The 16,932-nt window shown below is 37.5% G+C and overlaps 1 protein-coding gene across 1 annotated transcript; it reads left to right on the top strand.

The window, feature by feature from the left end:
* Positions 1-5,171: 5,171 nt before the first annotated feature.
* Positions 5,172-15,172, top strand: LOC149000365 (tobamovirus multiplication protein 2A-like). The gene is made up of 7 exons (XM_089139823.1): positions 5,172-5,292; positions 5,415-5,774; positions 11,106-11,205; positions 11,803-11,883; positions 11,969-12,073; positions 13,996-14,205; positions 14,482-15,172. The coding sequence occupies exons 2-7, from the start codon at positions 5,536-5,538 to the stop codon at positions 14,587-14,589; spliced, it is 843 nt and encodes a 280-aa protein (XP_088995949.1). The 5' UTR covers positions 5,172-5,292; positions 5,415-5,535; the 3' UTR covers positions 14,590-15,172.
* The last annotated feature ends 1,760 nt before the right edge of the window (positions 15,173-16,932 follow it).

Raw genomic sequence — 16,932 nt, 5'->3', positions numbered from 1 at the left:
TCTCCGTTTATCTTTATCCTTTGTTCACGGGTTCTAAGTTCAATTGTGGAGAATCTGGAGAGTTGTCGATTCGTGGTATTAGCATCAAGAGAAGAGCTCCCTCAATTTCTCACCTTCTATTCGCCGATGATTGTCTTTTGTTCTCGGAAGTCAAATTGGAAGAAGTGTTGAATCTGCGAGATTGTCTCCAATTATATTGTGATGCAAGTGGTCAGGAAATCAACCTCAACAAGTCATGCATTACTTTTAGTCCCAATACCCCCTCTAGGGTCAAGAGGTGGTTTTCCGGACTGTTGAAAGTGAAGTATGGGAATGGTCCGTCAAAATACTTAGGACTTCCCACAGTTTTGGAGTCTCAAAAAGGAGGTTTTCAAGGAAATAGGTGAGAGGGTCTCAAAGAAAATGCAAGGTTGGAAACATAGGATGTTATCTCAGCGGGGAGAGGGTACTTATTAAGTCGTGCTTTGCTCTATGTCAACTTATGCAGCATCTCACTTTCTCTTACCGGCTGACACTCACAACATTGTTAGGAAAGCAATATCAAACTTTTATTGGGGCCAAAAGGATCAAGAAAGGAAACTTCATTGGATTTCATGGACTCGTCTTGCGCTCGAAGGAAAAGGGGGATTGGGTTTCGGGGACCCTAGCCTACATAACCTATCCCTCCTTGCAAAAGTGGCCTGGAGACTCTTTGAGAACCCAAATTCTTTATGGGGAAGGATTATGAAAGCTGTTTACTTCCCAAAGTGTTCTTTCATGGAAGCTCGAGCGGGCAATTCGCCATCTTGGGGTTGGAGAGCATCCTAAAGGGTAGAGGGTCATCCAAAAGGAATGCTGTGGCAAGTTGGCAATGGTGAAAGCATCAACATATGGCAGGATAACTGGCTACCTTCGGCTCCAAATTTCAAGGTTCGGACCCCTAAACCCGACTCTTGTGATATCCAGCTTGTTTCTGAGTTAATTGATGTTGATAATCGGAATTGGAACCTACCTCTTTTGAGTCATTTGTTTAGTCAAAGTGATATTTCCGCCATCCTCATGATTAAACTTAGCATCAACCCTCAAGAGGACAAGATTATTTGGGGGGAGCAAGAGCGGGTGTTTTCGGTTAAATCGGCATATCATCTATTATCAAATGAGAGAGATTATAGGTCTTCAAGAGCAGCCTCATCGTCAAGAGTCCACGTGGGAGCTTATAAAGCCTGCGATTTGGAAAAGTTTGGAACTCGCAAGTGCCTCCCAAAACCGAAGACTTTTCTATGGAAAGCCTTGGCCCGGGGTCATGCTCTGGTGAAAATCTTATGAGGAGACAAATTCCCATTGATCCCATGTGGAAGATGTGGCTATCCGTGTGAATCAATGGACCATATCCTTCTTTCTTGCCCTTATGCGGGTTATATGGTTTGGCGACCTCTCTTTTGTTACCTGAGGAATCCATCCGGTTACTACATCTTTTGGAGTTTTGGAAACAGCTGAAGTTTAACTCGAAGCTAGAAGAAGACTCAACTTTTAGTCTTGTGGTTTTCTTATGTTGGAACATTTGGATTTCGAGAAATGAGTTGGTCTTTAAAAGTCTTCACAGAGCCCCGAAGAGTCATCCATAAAGCTCATCATGCCCATGCGGAATTTTGGTCTTCTTTGTGCAAAGATGAGGCTAGATCCCATGTTGCTATTTGCCTGAAGGTGGTCACCACCCCTTCTGGTTGGTTGAAGATGAATGTTGACTTTTCGTGGTGGGAAGAGCGTGGGGAGTGGGTATTATTTTCGGGATGACGGGGCCTTCCACTGTGGGCTTGTTCGGATAGTTGAGTTCCTCTTCGGTTCTGTGGTGAAGTTGGGCTCGAGGATGGGTCTTCTTGAGCTTATTAAAGCTGGGCATTGTCAGTTATTCTCGAGTCCGATTGTGAGGAATTGACAAACTGCCTCCTTAACCCCTCCTTCTGTGTTCCGGCCAATATATCCAACATTGTCGAGGATATTAAAGTTTTTCTTAGCGGGCCTGACTCTTTCGTTTTAGAGCCCATTTCTAGGGCGGCAAACTGTGTTGCTGATGCTCTAGCTAGGAAGGCATCATCTGTGGCAAGCATGATGATTTGGCCTAATTCCACTACGTGGCTTCTTGATCTTTGTAATCAGGACGTCATTAGTCCTTCTTGCCTGTCTCAATGAAAGTCTTTTACCAAAAAAAAAGAAAGCTAGTGCTCTTTATCTTTATCAATGTGTGATAACCTTTTTTTTTCAGGTACTATGTGACAACTTTATCTACTACAACATAAATTAACTCATTTATTTTAGTTTAAGTTCATATTTTCTTGTTTTTTTAGGAGAAGTTTTTTATTTGAGGATTTTTCTTTTTACTAGTCATTGAAGCACACAAAATTACTCTCAATTCCATTAAATTAAAAATTAAAATCCTATTGATTTTCCTAAGTGTATTTTCCCCTGACCTTTGTATTGATCTAAATGCCACACAAGAATAGCATTCATTAGATTTTGTTCTCTCAAAATTCTTTTTTACTTTGTGGGATTTTTTTGTTTGAAATCATTCATCTTTAATGCATCATTTGTTTATGTTCAAAGGAACTCTAATGTTGCCGTGGATTCTTCATCAAAACCGATGCTTTTGATCGAATTTCTCGAGAGTTTTGCCTATTTTCGACGTGAGCTTTTGGGATTACGTAATCCAAATGTTGCTGCTTGTAGGAATACTTTTTCTCAATAAATATTATTTTTCACCCCCCAAAAGAAAATCATTATAGTTGCCCCCATAAATCCAAATTGATCAAATGGTCCAAGCTCATAGGTGTTAAACTAGGGTTAGATTAATATCCTAATGACATCATCATTACTAACCCCACTCTATTACGGAATTATTATTGTGCTTTCAAGGGATTTATAACTAAGAATGTTATTATGAACTCAAATCTCTTTGACATCAACCTTATTGTTTGTTTTTATTTATTTATTTTCCATTTTTTAATAACTAATAGTTGAAGTCGGCAAAAGATTTATTGGGGAGTATAGAAGTTATGATTTCTTAAGAGAAGATAGCTGAGTCAAGCTAATTATTGATTATCATATCAAATGGAATTCTATAAATTATAGAAAGATAATGCTACCACCCAAAATTGAAAATTTTAATGCATGATAGAATAGGTCCGAGGATGCATCTACTAAAGAATATCCAAAATTCTTTCTTTGAATACGACAAATGTACCCACTGTCCTCCAATAAGGGGGTGTAGGAAATGACTAATCTGCCCCCATGAAAGGGAAACATTATTTGGTTTTTTGTCACCATATATTAAAGAAATGATCCCCTTTGTTAGTATTTAGGGTAGGGTACCCTCTGAAATGTGTGGTTGAGGGGGCATCAAAGTAGTGATATCGATGATAGAGGATCCCGACTTGTTGATGCCGCCATGCTTGCCTGCTCGCAATGGCCCAATGTTTGTGTAGGGATCAAGCTCCCATAGAGAATTTTTACATTAAGATTCTCTATCCTTGAAGGTAGTGAAATAATGTTTCCTTCATGCCCCTTTCTGAAAGTCGCTCCCACAAACTAGACCAAGTATGTCGTGAACTATGGAACCCAAAAATGAAGACCTAACCAGAACAATGTTCTTGCGTCCTGGAGTTGTCCATCCCTATTTGCCCCTAATCCCCCCGTGTGGTCCCACTACAGGTAGCCATAGCCACCCGTCTTGTTGCAACTTTTCAGACTACCTACTCGCTAGTAAACAAAAACCACCTCGACTGAATCTACCAAACGAATCAGGCGGCCCCTTGCCTTGAAAGAATTCACACGCGGCTATCAGCTTTCCCAAAATAAGGGGAGATCTGTTGCGGGTCCCCCCATCTCTCCTAAACTTCCCCCAATCTTTGGCTCGAGCTGTACGAGGCAGAAACTCGTCCCACGTATGGTCCAGCTTCAAGAGTAAGAGAGTGTTGAAAACAAGACCCTAACCTTAGAAGCGGAGGGAAGCAAGAGAGAGAGAGAGAGAGGGGGGGGGGGGGGCTCTTATGTTGTTATACATTTAAGAAAAAAGCCAATTTCTAAACACTGTTAAAATGAATTCTCCCTAGATATATAATGAGATAGCGTTGAGCTTGAATCCTCTATTAACTGTTTTTGCTTTACATCGCTCTATCACGCATTTACAAAAGATCTACCTGTAAGCATTAATAAGGTAGACCATAAATGAATCCCCTTCTAAATTTATAGTAAAATAGTATAAAAAGAGTAAAATCTTCTAAAAATCTAATTCATTATCAGCGGTTCAACTTCAATGATGTACATTAAATGCACAACAATACTGTCAACGGTTGAGATCAAAATCTCGACCGTCTTTCATGATTTCAACCACCTGCAAGACAGATGGTCAAGATTAAAATTAGGATCCTATTTCAATCTCAATCGTTGACAGTAAGCATTCAAGCTCCTCATGAGTAGAATAACTTAGAATTTTTGCCCTACCTTTTCCTCCATTGGGAACTTTTTGCCAGGTAGCTCTTTGTTTGTTTTTCCAATTTTTCCGTTGCTTTTTAAATGGCAAGTGTGCTCTATCATTATCATCAGAAAAAAAAAGAAAAAGATAGGTGGGGTCTACCCACCTAAAGCACTGGTCCTTTCCCAATCAAAAAGACTATATAATTCCCGCCCATTTGCTCTAAGTGGGTCCATTCTCCTCTCCCTGCCGTTGATCTCCCAACGAACAGTGCCTTCATTGCTCATAAAACGCCAACAACTCCCGCCAATTATACCTACTCGTGTTCGTTCATCTCCCAGTCAACGGTCTTGATGAAATGTTGTTACCGAAATCATTCTAAAAGGTAAAAACCATTTGAAACTCTAATTATAAAACGCATCAAGCTGGTCTAACATTAAATGGCGAATTACCCATAATACCCTTAAGTGACTGAACCAGAGAGATTCCAGTGAGGGTGTTATCGTAATTAACGTACTTAAAGCATACGTCGTGTTGTAGCCATGACCTGCTTGGACCACGGTTTTATACTGTCAGCCGTCCAAAACCCATTTAACTCAATCTTAGCCGTTTATTAGTCCACTGAAAACCTACATGATTGCGACACGTGTCGTAGTGCAATTGGGCCGTAGATTAATTATTTGAAACTAATTAAGTTCCAAGGTTAATCTAATATTCCACCTTCTTCCCCTTTTTTGGCTTTTGAGAGATTGATTGGCTTGCCTGTTTCCAAGTTCTCTAGATTTCAGATCAAAAGTCCATCAAAGCTCAGGATCCAAAGCTCGGGAAAATCTCACCTTTCCATTGTAAGTTTTAATTTCTTTTTCCTCTTTCTTTTACATTCAATGTTTCCTTGGTTTCTCGTTTTATAATTTATATCAGGTAAGGAATTACCTCTAAATGGAATTCTGCAATTTCTTGTTTTAAGGTCGTGATTTGGTCTGGGAGTTTGGAGTTTGTGGGGTGGTCTACTAAGAGGGGGACCAAATGATGTTGTGATATAGAGAAGATTGATCCGTGGGAAGAAAAGAGGAAGCTTGAAGAAAAAAATGGCGTGCAGGGGTTTTTGGGAGTGCTTATTGAAGCTTTTGAACTTTTTGTTGACGATTGTTGGATTGGCTATGGTGGGTTATGGGATTTACTTGCTGGTTGAATGGAACAAAACTTCAGAGGATTCGGGTTCTATCGCGCCCACCAGCGAGAGTCTGGAATTTATACAGCTTGGTCGTCCTTTAATGTTGGCTGTGTCTCTATCAACAAGTATTCTTGATAAATTACCTAAAGCCTGGTATGTTTGCTTGTTACTCAGTTGGATTTGCTAGTCTTGGAAAGTAATTTGATGGGTACTGAAAGGTCAAAATACTGATTCTGCTAAACATCTCACCTAAAACGTTGCTTGATTATGGATTTGTTGACCCTTTCTAGGATTTGTTCCTCATTCAGAAAAAATATGTTCATATGTTGGGTACAAAGTTGACCTTTTTCTTCAGTAGATAATTGTAGAGAACAAACCTGTTGAATATCAATCATCTTTCTTTTCCTAGTTCTTTCATTTGGAGATATCTTCAAGTGAATCACGATGAATATAGATACATTTTGTTTTCCCAGGCCATGGTATAATTTCTCTTTGTAAAAAATTGCACTTTTGCTGTTAATCATGGCGTCACAGTCTTCTCTATTGAAATCGATCATCTTGTTGCACTTACCTTTTCTTCTATTACTATCAATGCTACTAATATGGAGAAGCTTCAATCCTATTGCAAATCATCTTTATTTTCCTACTTCTTTCCTTTCTTTAAGGTCAGTGTCTCATTTGCCCTTACTTTGCTTCTCCCCTTGCCTCTCCTTATACAAAGCTTCCCATCCCTTTCAAGTTGCATAATGTTTCTATTGGTCTGAATGTTATTTTCCTAGTGTTGTTTTCTCTTCTATTTTTCTCTTTAACATGCTGAAATTGGATTCAAGCTTGATCACTGTTGGCAATATGGTCTTCACCTCCAGGAAGTGAAAGGGGGATAGCTGGCTAGGAAATACAATGATAGTTCTCCTAACGTTCTCCTTGGTGTTGATTTTCTGATTCTGGGATTTACACATTATTATTTTTTATGCAGAAAAATAGAAATTTCTTTGATGTTAGTTCTTTTAGTGATAAATATTTTTTTAGTGAAATCCTGGCGAGAGAATTTCAATCTTAGTAAATGAAAGGAAGAATGAAAAGAGAAAACAGGAGAGAATCACACTTTTCCCCTCTATTAGGTGGGGAGATGGTATTTTAAGAACCATAGAACATTCACAGAAACTAATTTAGCTTCAGAGAACAAAATTTTAGAAGTAAAATGCATGTATAGCCTAACAGATGGTGAAGTTATAGAAAGCGTAGAATTCTTGAAGTGGATTGTTTGTCATGGAGCAGCTAACTGGTTTCTTTAGTAAGAAGTCAACTGGTTGAATGGTGGCTGTGTAGGTGAATGGTTGATGACATAGGAGAAAGGAATGCTTGGAAGTATAATATATTGATTGTATGATGAAGCTAATTGGAAAACTGATGCTTTACTGTAAATGACTTGAATTAAGTTTTCTGGATGGTTAAAGCATCCACATATCCTATCTTAATGATTACTGCAGCAGTGAAGGAACAAAATTACCTTTGAAGGGTTATTTTTAGATTTCTAAAAATTTGTCACCTACGCCATGAATCTTCAGGGCTGAACAGAATAAATTTATTTTATGGAAGATAGTGGGCAAGATACATCTCTATTCATAGATCTTAAAAGTCCAACTCCCAATCAAAGTAGTTACACCAACTCTTACAAGTCCCTGAACAAATAAGTTGAAAAATAAGAGAAACAGAATCAAATATCAGCCCATAGCTAGGCTATTCTAATTCTTTTTAAAGTTCTATTTAAACTAAGGTTGCTACAAAAAGAGGAGTTATCTGCATAAATCCTTAACTCCTTTGCTAACCCATCTAGGACTGATACCAAACTAGTAAATAAGAAAAAGATGGCAGTCTAGCCATTAAGGTACAGGTGAAGACGAGACTTGACTCCTCTTCCTACATACTACATACCTCTTCACCATTGAAGTGGTTTTATTCTTTGGGCACAAGGCCATGTTCACCTCATAGTCTATTATAATAGGCTTAGACCAAATCTTTCCACTTTTAACTCTGGCTACAATGCCTAACAAGACTTACAAGGGTAGTACTCATCAACACAATATCTTTTATTCCATTTTGATCTTTCATTTATTAAATTACCATTTAATCATTTAAAATGCAAGAATAAAGAATAATCCATAATGTTAACCAAAAAAGAATAATCCATAAATACAAAAATTCATTGATTATTTAATCATAACAAAAGAGTTATAAAACACATGCACAACCATGCATAGAATAATCATATGCTCAATCAGTTGATTGAAAAAAAAAAATCAAGTGATTCGTGCTAGTTAAAATCTAGTAACAGTGTACATAGCATGGATTGAATTATAATACTCACTAATACAAAGATACCACAAAATTGTACATAACATGAATTGAGTTATAATACTCATAGATATGCCGGTTTGTTTCTGTCCTTTCAACCCTGATGCCTTCCTTTACCAAAATCACCGTTTTACCCCTATTAGATGCCTGTTTTGGTACAATCAATTCCCCAAATCTGAGTCTTGTGCTGATTCAATAACTTTGTATCACTTCTATAGTTATTTCACTCTAACTTTCGTTGCTCCTTTCTCTCAAAATTTTCTTTGTCAATTTTCATGTATTTTCTTCTCTCTCAAACGAACTCCCTTCTCTCTCCTCTCTACTCCTTTTTCTTTCTGAAATTTCTCCCCACACAAAACCTTCCCACTCTATGATCTATATGAGAAATTACATTCTACAAATGGGGGGATTCATTTCTATTTATAAGGATTGCAAACTGACTAATACAAATAAAACTTCTACTACTACTTCTTCTAATTTCTTCAAACCTCTACTTTCTTCAAATTTTTACTTTTTTCTTCAAACTTCTATTTTTTTCTTCACACTTCTACTTTCAGTTATTGTTATATCTATATTTCTTTAATAATTACTCCTCTCTTAGCTTTGGTACCTCATCCCACACTTGTCCCCCATTCATCTTTTCTTCTACATTTTCTCTGTCTTGTTGACACCCAAGTTGATAGTTGACACCCTCCTCGCTAGGTGTCAACACACTACACCTCTTCTCCTATATTTTATTATTTTATCACTTTATTAATGATAATTGAATGACATATATACACTTAGGTGTCACTTTTTTCTCTCTCATTCCTTCTCTTATGACACCTGTAACTTACTTTTTCTATTTTCTTGACACCTCAATTTATCTCTCTTTTCATGGTGACACCTATCCTTGGTAGGTGCAATCACCATAGCCTTCCAATTTCAATCTCATGATGTCACTCTCCTACACCCTCTTCTCTTGCCACATTTCATGATCTAAACCATTGGTCAACCCATATATAATATCATTTGTATAGTAAAATTAGAATAACGGGCCTTAGTTAGAGAGTTGCGGGCCCACCTTATGGTCTACCTATATGGTATATTTCGAGGTTAACCTTTTAGTACCTCCAGGTGCAGAAAATTATGATGGTCATTGAGTTCGGTCTAATTTCGCCATATGAGAGTCCAATGGACAAAAATACTCGACCCAGTTATAGACCAAGAGTCTAAACGTCACTATTAATCTAGGGTATCGGAGCATGCCAACACAACATTAAAATAACAATATAATGAGATGCGAGGCATCACATCTAACCCTCCTTAAAATAAATTTCATCTTTGAAAATTGCATACCTCATCAAGCAAAGAGTTGAGGATATTGGGTCCTCATGTCGGAGTCAAGTTCCCACGAAGCATCTTGACCTGAGTGATTGCTCCACAACACTTTCACAAATCATATCGTCCTGTTCCTTTATTTTTTCTTTGATCGTTGTAATATCTCGATCGGCTTCTCTTCATACGAGAGATCTTCCTTCAACATTAGTGGTTCATATTGCAACACGTGTGGGATCCGCTACATACTTCTTCAACATTGATATACTTAAAATCTTTCTACATTCCTTTGAGCCACCCACAGAATTATCAGATTGCTTGAAAGAGGAGCAAATTTTTTCATAGAAGTCATTTGCGTGAGACATGATATCTTGGAAAAAGTTTTCTTTCTGATAATTCCAAGTGCCTCTATCTGTATATGATACATAACATTCACAAAAAGCGACAAATATGTACTATTACCTAGCTACACAAGCAAAGTATCATCCACACACATCCACTCATATTCGTTAGAGTCTGCAAATGGAGGTTCTCAAACAATTACTTCAGTTTTCGTTTTGCATCAATGTTTATTTTTATAGCCTGTTGCCACAGAAGATAGTTGGTGCTACTGACCTTAGTACAAATTGTTTGGAGTCTTGGACACTCATGGAGTTCACTGATTTTCAAATTACTGCCCCAGTACAGTCACAATAGTAGTGCCATAGTATTCAAGGCATAACCAGTCACCTTGGTCACCTTGTGCCTAGGCCACTTTCATTGCCTTTGGTTTCCTAGATGCCATTACAACTACGAGCTGGAGATATGTATGGGCCAAAATGGAACTTAGGAACTTAAAAATCACAACTCGGATTTACTCCAAACTTTGGTTTGACAGCCACCAGTGAGCAGATCTATATCTGATGATGGCACAAGTACGGTTGAAGGGAAGGTTTGGGTAAAGTAAGACATACTCCACACGTCTCATAACTTAAGGGTTAGATGCTGTGATACAGAAGGCTTCTATTCCAGTTCAGAAAATCCCCAGAAATGATTAACTGAAATGCCAAAATATGCAACCACGGCAGCAATATAGTAACAGCATCTGACCACCCTTTATTATGGAAAAGTTATGCCCTCAGGTAACTCAGAAAAAGCAGTACAGAAAAGGAATTATCTGAAGTAACAGGGCATGACTTGGCTGCAGGGCAGGCATCAAAGTCAGAGAGAAGAAACCGTGCTTTTTCATATGCAAGGTATATCAATATGCTCCATGGAAAAATCAATTTGTCATTCTAAGTCTAGTTTCTCGTATTTTATCAAGCAAGGTTTCAAAAAGACAAAACAGCATTGGTTGTTGTACCCCAAGATAGAGGAAATCCTTGAGAAAGAGCATAGTAGTAGCTACTGAATGTTTAATGCTTGGATGCCATTTTACAGATTCAGATCTAGAACAACCAGCAGCACTAACAATGAGGAGAAGGGAAAAAAAAGCAGAAGAGGATAGAGAATAGAGAAAGAATGGGTTCTGATTGGACAAAATATTCACAAACTCTAGTTCGTAGCAGTAACTTGTATTTATAGGATAATACTCTATTAGTTACAACTTACGAGCATAACCTTGTGTGGAACACGTTCTTAAAATGATTTTAAAAAAAAAAAAAAATCAGAACTACCCCTGTACTGCAGTACATATGGATTGGTAATCTTTCAGTTTCTGGATCTCTCTGAATGTTAAGTAAGCCAAAACTTGTTAATTTGTTTGGTTCTGACACAATGAAACTCAGGTGCACCCTTTTCAGTATGCTAATTAATCTATGGGATGTTTTGCAGGTTTATATACTTGTTCATTGGAATTGGAGCTGTTCTCTTCGTCATATCTTGTTTTGGTTGTATTGGAGCAGCAACCAGGAACGGATGCTGCCTAACTTGTGTATCCTAGTTCCTCGAGTGATCATTTTTATTTTATCCCCCGTTAATAAATATCAAGCATCCATCTTCTTTCAATTTCAGCATGTGATGTCTGTTATTTATTTTATTTTGATTTTTGCCACCATAGATAAACTTTGTTTTTCGAGACACATTTGAACAAATTGGAATTTTATTAGGGTTAATCATTTTTTTTGTAACCAAACTTTATTTATCTATGATCTGCATTTTTGTGAAGAGATTTTGTCTTCAAAGCATTGGGAAGTCTAAGTTTTGTTCTGTCATAATTTATAGGGAGAGGTGATGCCGGACCGTAGCTGTTTCATGCCCTGTGGGAGGGTTATTGGTGGGAACATGGAGTTTTTTCCCCCCTATTTTTTTTTTGGGGGGGGGGGGGGGGGATTGGTTTCAGATTAGACAAGTGTTACAGTAATCTGAATCCTGGGAGGGTTCCGGCATGCAATTTCTCTAAAGGACTGGTGTTATGGCTTTCTTTTGCCCTAATCTTTTGTCATATAGTACTGCTGCGACAATTTTCTTTTGAAATCTGGATACAGTTACAAGTTGGGCTCATTATCATGGATTCCTTAACAAATGGCAGTATTCTTTGTTGGTGGTCCTGTTGATCTTAGCAGAGCTGGGGTGTGCTGCTTTTATATTCTTTGACAAGAGCTGGATAGATGCAAGTATCATCACATCAAGTAATTCCGTATTTGCCTGCTTACTATACTTTTTTTTCTGATCGACAATTAATGGCCCTCTTTCAGGCACTTCCAACTGACAAAACTGGGGACTTTGATTTGATATATGATTTTCTTAAAAAGAACTGGAAAATTGCAAAATGGGTTGCTCTGGGAGCTGTTATATTGGAGGTGAGAATAAGTAATATATTTTGCCTTTTTTAAACTTCAGTGAACTATGTTATCTTCCATTGTATTGGGTGCTAATATGTAGTTAGAACTGCACCTAACGATTTCATCCTCTCTGAAAAGGGCATACCCTTTTATTTATGTAGAGAAAAATATTTTACTTCTCTCATGTTTTTTGACTTTTTCTACATTTAGCATAGAAAATATGGGATATTGTGCAATGCTACAGCATGCTGCAGTTCCTTTTTATTTGGTTTTTGTTTTTGACCGTAACTGTTGCTGGACTTGATTGGTTATATGTGAATACTAAAGAAGTAAATAGACAAGAGGAAATGCTTTTCCTCCCGTTACCTTGTATAAATTGAACAATATATTTGCTTTTCAACATGTTGAATGGATCATAGCCATATAGAAAATCATTATTATCATTTTATATTCTCTCCAAATCTAATTTTGACGTGGCAAAGGGGGTATTGCTGGTCAAGGTTAGAGATCCCCCAAGTTTATGGTAGATAGGAACGGATCTAGTGAACATATCTTGCCTCTTTGCTATGTATTTTCAGTAAAATCAATCTGTATTTCACTGTATTATGTAGTTTCAATATAATGAAGAGTTGGGATATTCTGTTGCTGGCTAAAGCTTACTTCCAGATTTCAGTCAACCTAGTTAGTTCAGATACATGTGATGACTTCATCTTCAGCCCAGTTCCATCTAATTGTTTTGAGTTTGTTTCTCTTATCTGAGGTTCTAGAGAAGTCAGGAACAAGAGTTGCCTGTTTTCAATGATCACTAGAAAAAGTTTTTCAATTGGGATATGTAAATGCGTAAGCTTTGGTGATCCGATTTTGCAGTCTTCTGTGAATTGTTTGAACAGATGGTGTCATGTTTCAGTTATTTACAGTTCCATTTGGAGGATCTTGAGTATGTGACACTTTTGTGTGTCTTTGTAATCCAACTTTTGGTTATCTTTTTGAAAACTTGATCTTAATAAAAGTGTTGGCCGAGTTGAAAATAAAAATTCCATGTAAAACCAGTTTGACTTCATCTAGAATCTGAACTCCAAATCCAATCTACCCCAAGATCAATTCGGCTAGGAAAATAAAGGGCATACCCAGTACACAAGGCTCCTGCCATTGAGGGGTATAGGGAGGGTCATAATGTACTCAGCCTTACCCTGCTTTTATAAAGAGGTTGTTTCCGGACTTGAACCCATTACCACCTGGTCAGAATGAACAACCGTACAGTTGCGCTGAGGCTTGCCCATAATTTGGCTAGACAAATGATTTCTACAAATTTTCTGTGACTGTTTGCCTTAATCATGTTGATCATCTTGGGAAATGTTAGTAATATCTTCGGAAGATTCTTCCTGTTGTGTTGGTTACAAAGTCTTCTTGGTATGAATGAGAACAATGCCTACCCATTAGGCCTGCCCCAACAACACCTTGTCTCTTCTTTTTCCATCTTGTGTATCTTCGTAAGCATAATAAGGGGCTGATCTGGTAAAAGATTTGATCCACTATTCTCTTTTGCTTGCTTCTACTGAAGCACATTTTTGGGACTCTTGCAGTCCAAGATTTAGTATTAAGTCAAGAATGTCACCTCCACAATCAGTTGGTTATCTGTTACTCTTGTTTTTCCTTTTTTTTTCTGTGTTTTTTTTTTTTTTTTTGGGGGGGGGGGGGGGGGGGGGGGGGGGTTGCAGGTGTGATCTGTTACTGTTCTTGCGAACCTAAATCTTCTGAACAGATTGGTCTTTCTGTCTCTTAATTTTTTTGTGGTTGTAATTTTAAATGTCATATCTTATGAATAAATCTATCATTTCACCATACATGACATGCTTGTTCATGTGTATCATTTGGATATACTTGTATTTGTGAGTTTTGCTGCTACAATTGCTGAAAGATAATGAATTGTCAAAGTGCAGGCACTGGTGTTCTTGCTAGCTCTAATTGTAAGGGCAGCAAACCGGCCAGATGACTATGACAGTGATGATGAATACCTTGGCCCTAGATCTGGAGTCCGACAACCATTGGTAAACAGGCAAGGTGTTCCAGCGCCAGGAGCTCCTGTCAGTGGTGCCCTTGATTCACGTCCAAGCAGGAATGATGCCTGGAGCACTAGGATGAGGGAAAAGGTGCAGCTCTTCTTGGTCGAATCTCTGTTTTCCTTTTAGAAGTTTGAATAGTTGCATTTATAGGGTTTGCATCATGAATTGTCATGAATGGTGTTGTCTAACCTAATGCTAGTAAACCAAAGTTAGCTTGGTTCCTCGTGATTGAATCATATCTATGGTTTGTAGCAGTATACTATCTTCCCCCAAAGATTTTCTTTTACTAGTTTTTCTTTGGATATTATAGATTACCTTTTTATTTATTTTAACCCTTGTTCTTTCTGTTTTGCCTATGACCAGTATGGACTTGACACGGCAGAATTCACATACAACCCAAATGATCCGAACAGATACCCGCAAACAGCTGCACCGCAGTCAGAAGATAAGAATCGGTGCACCATTATGTGATTTGATTATCTGATGTTTCTTGAATCCAAGGAGGGGTTGTTCTCTGAAAACATATTTTGGTGGACATTGGTGTGCACTACTTTGAAGTTTGTCGATCAAAGTGTCATTTTCTCCTCTTTTTTCTTGCTTGTGTTGTACAAACAATTTTTTCAGGAGTTATGTTTGCCCACTGTTTTACATTCAGAGAGAAGCTTCCCATTAGCTCTATCATCAGAGAAGGCAATATGACTACATTACTCAAAATTGTGTTGTTTTGCAGGAAGGTAGAGATGATCTGACTATAATTGAATACAGTTAGGGCATGGATATACTGTTACATGTGTTGCCTGTCATTAGTTGATATCAAATGGTTTGTAATACCAAAAATTCCTGCAATCATTCAGCCACTTCTCTTGTATTTGATTGGGTTTGCAGTTTCTAATTTGAACATGACTAATACAAATTGTGGACATGGTTTGAAATTCCTGTTATCTTGCAATGCTGTAATACTTTTTGTCTGTACCTGGGATCCCAAACAAGTTACTTGATTGCTTGAATCAAACTAATTTATATAAATTGTCACTGGGATATCTCTTCTTTCTCCTTCCATTTAACTGGAAGTGTGACACAGGAGCGATGCTTTGTATGAAATAGTTCTCGAATTTTGTCAATATTTCTTATTCGAGACCTTAAGGTACTGTATAATCTGTGGAGAATCCTTCCATTTATATTATAGTTGGAAAACTGGGTTTTTTGACTCGACCCAGTTTTCAGAAAACCTCGTGACTCGGCCTTGTCAGACTTGAGCAAAGTGAGTCCTGTCGTTATAAATTGGTGAAAATCAGAATATTATGTAGATATTACCAAAAAAAAAAAAAAAATGGAAAAATTCTTTTACCAATACATTTGAACGCTGAACAAGAGAAGGTTTGAAAGAATACAGGTTATCCTGTTATTAGAATGTGGGTTTGTTATTTTACTCAACTTAATTAGTGAGTTAATTTGGTTTTATAGTGATGTAAAAAAATCTTGGGTAGAAGTTGATGTCAAACTTGAGTAAAAGTTTCAACTTAATCAACCCTTGATGTAAAAGTTGATGTCCAACTTGAGTAAACACTACATAAGTAAGGCTTTAGATGTTTGTATTTCTTTTACACTTTTTCATTGCACATTAAGAAAGGGTCTTACTGGATTCACAGGTAAGATTTCAAGTAGGTTCATATAGGTAGACCTGTAAACGGATCGGGTTCAGCTCAGATACACCCGTATCCGAATCTTAATCCGAATCCTGCAGAAATTTAGAGAAGGCATCCAAATTTGAATCCAGAACTTTATCGGATATCCGATAATAATCCGATCCGAGAAAATATCCGATTATTAATTGCTGGTTGTCATTTTTTTTATTTTTTATTTTCAATTTTCGGTCCGGTCTCGTCTCCCTTTTTAGAGAAAAAGGTTTAATACTTTACTTTAAATGGATAATTTTTAAATTTTTATTATCCGGTTATTGATTATCATATTCCAAATTCGATTGTCATCCCTTTCAAAAAACAAAGCTAAATACTTTATTCTATATTTGATAAGCAATTATCCAAATTCAAATCCGGTTGCTTAATGGAAGGATACGAATATTTTCTAGTAAGAAAAATTCCGGATACAAACACCCTTAAACAAATAATGCGAATTCGGAGGCAGATTTCGACTATCCATTTACAAGTCTACATATAAGCCCCCTTTCTATTGTGTGACGGGAGGTATAAGCGGAGCACAGATTTCTTCTTTTTTTTGTTTTTGAGCACAACCCTCTATTTTGGCAGGTAAAAGATTTGAGCTTAGAAATGGGATGTTGCTTGTAATGCCCAACATTGGGATCTAGTTTAGATCACCTCCTCGTTGGGGGAGTAGTATGTGTTCCCCTGCTTCTTTCATCACAAATTTGGGTGGGATCCACCATAGATCTTACTTTAAAGTTTTTTATTATATTATCAGTCAGATGTGAGCCCTACACGAACTTGAGCTCAACTTGGGTGTTGCCCAATAATCGCGTAGCCTACAATCCAGATTGAAACTTAAGATCAAGACAAAATCTTGACCACTCGTGTTGCAGTTAAACTTTACAAAATAAAATCACTTATGGCAAAATCCACAAGTTTAGATTAGAATTATAAGTTACATGTTGCTCACATTAATTGCATATCACAAGCAATTTCACACGAATAAGCAATTTCACACGAATTTATGGTGAAGAAACGTTAGGAGAATAGGATCCGAGGGGATTGCCCTTTGGCCCTAGCACCACGATCCGATGGAAGCGCTTCAATTACGTTCAGTAAAAGGGTATATTTGTAAAAGACGAGAAATGGG

Source organism: Hakea prostrata, chromosome 11, assembly GCF_041222555.1.
Source record: "Hakea prostrata isolate BN-2017 chromosome 11, UWA_Hpros_2, whole genome shotgun sequence".
In the NCBI taxonomy this organism is placed as follows: Eukaryota; Viridiplantae; Streptophyta; class Magnoliopsida; order Proteales; family Proteaceae; genus Hakea; species Hakea prostrata.
The sequence above is the reverse complement of the archived record's forward strand: the minus strand, read 5'-3'. Positions and strand labels throughout refer to the sequence as shown.